The sequence below is a fragment of the Oryza glaberrima genome, chromosome 1, assembly GCF_000147395.1.
Source record: "Oryza glaberrima chromosome 1, OglaRS2, whole genome shotgun sequence".
NCBI classification, from domain to species: Eukaryota; Viridiplantae; Streptophyta; class Magnoliopsida; order Poales; family Poaceae; genus Oryza; species Oryza glaberrima.
Window position 1 is genome coordinate 23,205,423 of NC_068326.1, and position 6,889 is coordinate 23,212,311.

At 52.7% G+C, this 6,889-nt stretch overlaps 2 protein-coding genes across 2 annotated transcripts; both read right to left on the bottom strand.

The window, feature by feature from the left end:
* Positions 1–387: 387 nt before the first annotated feature.
* Positions 388–2,635, bottom strand: LOC127768524 (laccase-2). The gene is made up of 4 exons (XM_052294122.1): positions 2,500–2,635; positions 1,871–2,399; positions 846–1,772; positions 388–735 (listed from the first exon to the last, which is right to left on the bottom strand). Exons 1-4 carry the CDS (start codon positions 2,599–2,601, stop codon positions 605–607), a joined length of 1,689 nt encoding a protein of 562 aa, XP_052150082.1. The 5' UTR covers positions 2,602–2,635; the 3' UTR covers positions 388–604.
* Positions 2,636–3,877: 1,242 nt separating this feature from the next.
* On the bottom strand, positions 3,878–5,677 carry LOC127760010 (putative pectinesterase 11). Its single transcript, XM_052284218.1, has 5 exons — positions 5,428–5,677; positions 5,183–5,336; positions 4,840–5,028; positions 4,386–4,633; positions 3,878–4,269 (listed from the first exon to the last, which is right to left on the bottom strand). The coding sequence occupies exons 1-5, from the start codon at positions 5,667–5,669 to the stop codon at positions 4,125–4,127; spliced, it is 978 nt and encodes a 325-aa protein (XP_052140178.1). The 5' UTR covers positions 5,670–5,677; the 3' UTR covers positions 3,878–4,124.
* Positions 5,678–6,889: the final 1,212 nt, after the last annotated feature.

Here is a 6,889-nt window from a genome sequence, read left to right on the forward strand (position 1 = left end):
TGATTCACCATAAAAAAATATTTTCATAATATATAATTCACATTTTGTTAAACTACACATATTTTAAAAATTAATGGTAATGATTGTCTTAGAACAAGAGCACCAAGTAGTTTAAAACGAGGGAGTAACTCGGTAATCAAAAGGATAATAAAATACGTCCAGTCAAAACATTAAAAATATCAAAATTGTCATGAAAATTATGACAATTATATTAGTGGATTTTTCATAAAAACTCTTTTTGTGTATTTGTACTTTTTTATATAAATATATTGGTTGAAATACTACTACTACTACATGTGGATTGTAGACTATATCGATAGCTAAAACATTATCCTTTCGATAATGGAGTTGGTGCTGTATAACGAGGATATCAGAGTATAACAAAGAACCTGCTCTAGCTGAGTTTCAGCCAAACAAGTCACATTAGTAATTAGGCTCTTGCATCCAAATACGGAGTACACAAATTATGGTTGTATTGAACAAATCACCCTTCCTGCACACTTTATGCAAAAAGGGTTCCTCGCACCTTTCAGACTCCGAACAGAATACAGTAACAAACACGGGTATTTGCAGTGCGATTTGTGTAGTGTAATCACTAATCTCTTCAGCACTTGGGCAGATCCTTGGGCGGTGGCAAAACCGACTCATCAGGACCTCTCCCGTCCTCCACTAAAAACGCCATTTTTAAGCCCCAGCTCGTGTGCACCTCAAGGTGGCAATGCAAGAACCAAACACCTAAAGAAAACAGAGTAATAAACGTGAACTCACAATTCTAGCTAAGAAAGTTACTGACAACGAGCATTGTACTTTCGAAACGAAAAAAACAAATGCTAACTGGATCTCACCTGGGTTGTCTGCTCTGAACCTGATCGCGGTCCAGCCTCCGGCGGGCACGCCGACGGTGTTCCTCTCCGGCGGGTCGACGAGGTTGTACTTGGCGGGGTCCTTGGCCGGGTCGAAGTTGCCGACGCCTCTCCCGACGACGAAGAAGTTGTAGCCGTGGAGGTGGAACGGGTGCGACTCGACGGACAGGAGGTTGGTGTCCTGCAGCACCAGCTCCACGGTGGCGTTGTACGCGATCTTGCTCAGCCTCGTGCCGAGCGACGTGCCGAGGCCGGCGGTGAGCGGCACGCCCGTGTAGTTGAACCGCGCCGGCGGGCGGTCCGGGAAGTCGGCGGCGAACACGCCCTTCTGGCCGTAGTAGTGCGCCTGCAGCAGCGCCGTCCGCGGCATCACGAAGGTGATGTTGTTCAGCGACGCCGCGAGGCGCGACCTGTTCAGGCACGTCTCGCACGGGTCGATGTTGAGCCCGATGGTGTAGAGCAGGTGCCGGTCGACGGCGAGCGGCACGTCAGCCGGGTACCGCGGCGAGTTGAGGCTCCGCAGCTTGTCGTGGAACGCGGCCACGGAGCCGGTGCTGTTCGTGGCCGGCATCGTCTGGGGCAGCGCCGGGACGACGGAGGTCGGGACGCCGGCGTACTGGAGGATGGCGGTGGCCGTCTTGTTGTCGGCGGGGATGGGCACGTCGTTGAAGGGCTTGGCGACCATGAAGTACCGGCCGGGACTCTGGTCGGCACTGACGAGCACGTTCATGGTCTGCCCCGGGGAGAGCTGGACGGTGGACGCGGCGAACGGCTTGGTGTAGGTCGCGTCGATCTCGACCACCGTCATGTTGTGGCCGGCGATCGAGAAGAAGAGCTCGTCGTTGACTGCAGCGTTGATGATCCGGAGGAGGTACGTCTTGCCGCTCTGCACCTGCAACGCGTAGGTATCTGCAGCACACAAAATCACCCTCGGTTCTAGCCATTGCCGACAACGACGATCGATGTACTCAAAGCGGAGAGCAATCTAGCACACGGAAATCACGCACGTTTCTCGGAGCAGAACGGGACGAGCGGGCCGGGCTTGCCGTTGATGGTGTGCGCATCCGACATGTTGGGCGCCATGCCGAGCATGCTGCCCTGCCTCTCCACAGTCTCCACGTCCGCGTGCCACCACTCGCCGAGGACGATCTCGGCCTCGTCGTCGGGCTTGGGGAACGGGTAGGGGACGCCGGCCGCGGGGAGGATGACGATGGCGCCGTGCACGGTGGCGCGCATCCACGCGATGTGCGCGTGCCACCACAGCGTGCCGCGCTGCCTCGTCACGTTGAAGTCGTACACGTAGCTCCCGCCGCTGCCGATCGGGCACTGCGTCACGTACGCCGGCCCGTCCGCCCACCCGTTCCGCCGCTGCTTCAGCCCGTGCCAGTGGATCGTCATGTTGTGCTTCACGTGGTTGGTCACGTTGACGATGACCCGGTCTCCTTCGCGCGCGTAGATGGTCGGCCCCGGGTAGCTCCCGTTCACCGTCACCATGGCTTTCTCGTGGCACAATCTGCTCACGTTGCTCATCACAATCTATGTGCATATTTACGCATGCAAAAAAAAAAGGAAATGAGCATATGTAACAAAACATGATGTAACGGCTGTACATGATTGATTAGTGTACGGAACTCACATCAAATTGGTATCTCTTGACATCGGCATGTGCACCGAGGGCGAAAAGGGCAAGCAGAAGAGACGAAACCAGCAGAGGGAGACTGGACGCAGCAGAGGCCATACTGAAAGAACCCAGCAGTCTGTTTGCTCGTCGGTGTTCGGCATCAATGCTTTAAATGTTCAGAGACTACATGGTATGGAAGAACTGGGAAATTGCTTTGTCAAGGCAGTTAGAGACTGGCGGTTGGTGAGGTGCATATTTTGGTGGTGATCGATCGATCGGGAGGCTCGGTGCTCGAGACTGGAATGACCGGGAGAGTAACGCAGGGTTCAGGTGATGCGTGAAGGGAGCTGCGACGGCGACATCAGTGGAGGAAAGAACCGAGGCCGCGCCGGCTGCCGGCAGCTGGCGATGGAGCTTGTGCTCGACGGCGGCGTCGAAGCTAACGAATTCTCATGTGGTTCAGGAAATGCATTTTTAACAGGAGTATGTTCGACCGGTTCAGCGGCCTAATCGATCCTGGAATGTACACCTGGGTGGTCTTTGGCTTAAAGATAAAGGAAAACATGGGGTGTATACTTGTAGTTTGTTTAGCTGTTCTTTTGGGTGGGGAAAAAAAGGCTTGTCCGACTTGATCAGGGCATGCTTCATGGTACCGGCCATAGGTGACACTGACCGGTTACTATCGCTGGCACCTGAAAACCTTAATTTGCTGCTCCAAACGAAATGGTGCAATGTATGCGTGCACGCAGACATACAATCTAGCTATGCAGATCAAGACAATCAGTTGTGAGCAATGGTCGTCTCTTCAGAGTAACTTTACACTGAAGTAAACAGGTGTGTGGGTATTAATTTTTTGGCATGGAATGCGTACCACGGAATGCGCTTCCTCTGAAGAACGGCAACGCAAGCGATGTGTAGCCAAATGCAGGCCTTGTCTTGGAGGTGAAGAGAAGAGGGCAGAGTTAATTGTTTTCTAGTACTAGCTAGTTAGTGCTTACAGAAGCATACAACTTTTGAGTCACTTAGAAGAGGAGGCGGTGTTCCGAAGAGACAGAAGAGGATCGGACTAGGTGGCCGCGGTTACAGTTGGTGAAGCATCACAATGGATACGGATACAGATGACAGATGCAGTGAGCTGCTTTGGCTAGCGAGAGAACAGGATACAAACAGTGAGCGCACATTAATTAATTACTGCTAGTAGAGATTGACTTCATAGCGAAAGAGTCGAACCAAAACAACACAAGTTTATCAATACTGATGTCGCCAGCTTAATGGCAGAATCTACTAACTACAGGATTATTAGTCGTGGTGTCACTAGCTGAATGGGTTCCGTACGCACTGACGTCGAAGGTCAGAACACCGAAACCGAACATTCCTCGCTCGCCAATTCCGTACATGCAACTGCAAATTGATGACGATCACTTTCCTGCATACATCGATAATGATTCATATTTTTACTTTCTACATGTATATATATAGATGATCAGTTCTATCTATGATCAGATCACAGAATGAAATCAACCTAAACTGTTGGGAACGTATAGAATTTTCGGAAACATATAATCTCCTAGGTACTTAATTAGGAGCACTTCCATATATGTTCTTCTCCATGAGACTGCCACTCTGGTTAAATTCCCTAACTACCGAAGCCATTGCTGCCCATCAACCCAAGCCTTGGTGATGAACGGCGCCGCCTCGGCCTGCGTCAGGTCGTGAGACCAGGCAACCCTGCCGTCGGTCTTCGATCCGTCGCCGTAGCACTGGTACTGCCCATAGAACGCCGTCCTGCGCAGCCCAAACCCCCGTGATCAACCAGAAATTCAGTACGAGCATCACGTGAGAATTTGAAGCAGAGCAGGGTAGAGACTAGGGACGCAGGGACGCAAAGTTGTTGAATTTACCGCTGATTGGAGGGGTCGCCCCAGTCGTCCCAGCCTTGGGGCCTGACGGTGGAGGACATGTAGGTGAGCGCGAAGACGACGCGGGAGTATGGCCCCCACGGCCGGCCCAGGATGGAGGTGCCGGCGCCGAGGCCGGTCAGCTTGCACCCCACGAAGCTGTACCCCGTCTCCTCCGATTCCGACGACCGCTGCTGCGCCGTGAACGCCCCGCCGGCGCCATCGGGCGACGTGGAGTGCAGGTGGCATTTCTGTCGCCAGATTAGTTAGTCGTTCGTGCGTTTTATATAGGCTGACTAAACTAAACTGGGCCGAGGCAGTCAACGCTGACTTGTGGGCCCCATGTCTTAGGCGATCCTGGGGCCTACCTGTCAGCCACCGAGCGGACCTTTTTCGTACGGGTGGAGAGTGATTAATTACGTGTAGGGTGAAATAAGTAAAGGAGGGATGCACATACGTCAAACAGAGCCCGGCCGTTTCCGAATATGAAGTCGGTGGCGCCCTGCACGTAGCAGCCGCGGTAGTAGTGCCGCCCCGTCTCGTCGAGGAGCGTGTCCTGGAACGACACGAACCTGCACCCGTAGAACGCCGCCCTGTCTCCGGCGACCCTCACCGCCACCGCCGGCGCGCTGTCCCCGAACGTGTTCTGCAGCACGTACGCACGCACGCACGCACGGACCAAATTAAACAGCCACAACACTGGACAAAAAGTAATGAACTCGCAGATGCCATGCGAAACGCATCCCCTGGATAGTACTAAATGCAGTACATTTACTCAGCTCGGGGGAAATTAAAAGCACCTGAAACGTCAGGCGCTTGGCGACGAAGTCGGAGGCCAGCACGGACACGGTGGGGGACTCGTCGGAGACCCACGACTCGTTCCAGGCGATCACCGTCGAGGTCGCGCTCGTGCCGGTCAGCGTCACGTACGGCTTGTCCACCACGACCTTCTCCCTGCATAACGAAACCCAACACACCCCGTGTCAAAACGCCATTGACGTGCGAATCAACTGCTCGCTCGCTCTCTCACTGGTTGCCTACTCGCCTGTAAACCCCGGGCTTGATCCGAATGACGGTGCGGGAGGAGTCGTTTGCCGGGGCGGCATCGATCGCGTCCTGGATCCTCCGGTGGTCGCCCTTGCCGGACTGGTCGACCGTGACGACGACGCTCGGCATGGCGATGGCGAAGCAAGAGCAGAGCAGGGACACCGAGACCAACAACGTTGCCGCGGCCCTGCAGTGGCTGCGGCACGGCGAGTTGACCACCCCATATAACGGCATCGGCATGTACTCCAGACCAGATGATTCGAGCTCAAGGCAAAGTCGATCGCTTTCGCGCCATTCGGTGCAGTTTATATATGTGCGCACTGAATAAGACTGACTTTTATGATGGTTTTTTTGTCAACCGCGCGCTAGCTGCAAACTTTCATGCGCGCGTGCAGTGCAGTGTCCCGTTACGTGAGCTGGTTGTCTAATTAACTTGGCATCGTGCAAATTAAGCGTAGTTGCACCGCATACACAAACTGCGGGAGTAGCTAGCGTGGCGAACTCACTGTACGCTTTGAGGGTTCACTATACGTGTCGCGTCTGAACGACGACACCGATGGGCAGGCAGGTGGAGGTACATTCCGCCCTGATGTATTGGTGCATGATACGCGCAACTGCTGCAAAAGGGGGAAATTTCCTAGGTAGGGAGAGAGAATTGAAGGACCGCTTGCTTGTGACGCTGGAGACATTGTAACGTACGACTCATGTGCATATTTGCTTTTTTCTGTTTCTTGTTTCGGAGAAAAAAAAACTGCGTTCTTTAATTAATTGCTGCGACGTGCAGCTCTTGCCAAATGGTTGCATGTTCAGTCCAGTGGATCGCTTGATTAGTTACTGGCTTTCTGCTATACGGGATAGATGGAACAGTTTTTGCAGTTAATTGTACACAATGGCAGCCGCCAGTGTAGAGCATACGTCCGGTCTATGTGCGGTGGAGTGCAGTTTAGATACTACGGGAACTCTGATAAAGTCAAAGAGAGCCTTGCTTTGTTCTGTTGCCATAAGCCATCTTCACGAATTACGTTCCCCTTAATTTCATGCCCAAGACCAGTTTCACATGGTGCATGGTAAGGAGGAACGGAGGACAGCTGAACAGAAGAAATACTAAATGGGCCTAGAAGTACGGGCCTAAATGTGAAAAGGCTAATGGGCGGCTAGACACGTGTGGCCAGCACGCGTGACTAGTTCGGCCCGTTACTAAATTTGGCCCACTCGTTTTCAGAATTTTTTAAGAAAAAAGTACACCGAAGGTCCCTCAGTCATCGAGATATAAGATCGTCCCCCAACCACAGAACAGATATGTAACATCTCTTAACTTACAAAACCGTTTACTTTAGATACTTCGATGGTTTTAACCCCGATTTTATCCGACGTGGCGGCTGAATCAGCGTGGGATCCACGTGGGCCCCACATGTCAGACATCCACGTCAACTCTCTTTTTCCCTCTTCTCTCCCTTCCT

Coding starts and splice junctions, on each gene's coding strand:
- LOC127768524 (XM_052294122.1), bottom strand. CDS start 2,601: ATGGCCTCTGCTGCGTCCAGTCTCCCTCTGCTGGTTTCGTCTCTTCTG. Junction 2,400..2,499: donor TCAAGAGATACCAATTTGAT/GTGAGTTCCGTA, acceptor ATATGCACATAG/ATTGTGATGAGCAACGTGAG. Junction 736..845: donor GTTCAGAGCAGACAACCCAG/GTGAGATCCAGT, acceptor TGTTTTCTTTAG/GTGTTTGGTTCTTGCATTGC.
- LOC127760010 (XM_052284218.1), bottom strand. CDS start 5,669: ATGCCGATGCCGTTATATGGGGTGGTCAACTCGCCGTGCCGCAGCCAC. Junction 5,029..5,182: donor CCAAGCGCCTGACGTTTCAG/GTGCTTTTAATT, acceptor TACGTGCTGCAG/AACACGTTCGGGGACAGCGC. Junction 4,634..4,839: donor ACGGCCGGGCTCTGTTTGAC/GTATGTGCATCC, acceptor ATCTGGCGACAG/AAATGCCACCTGCACTCCAC.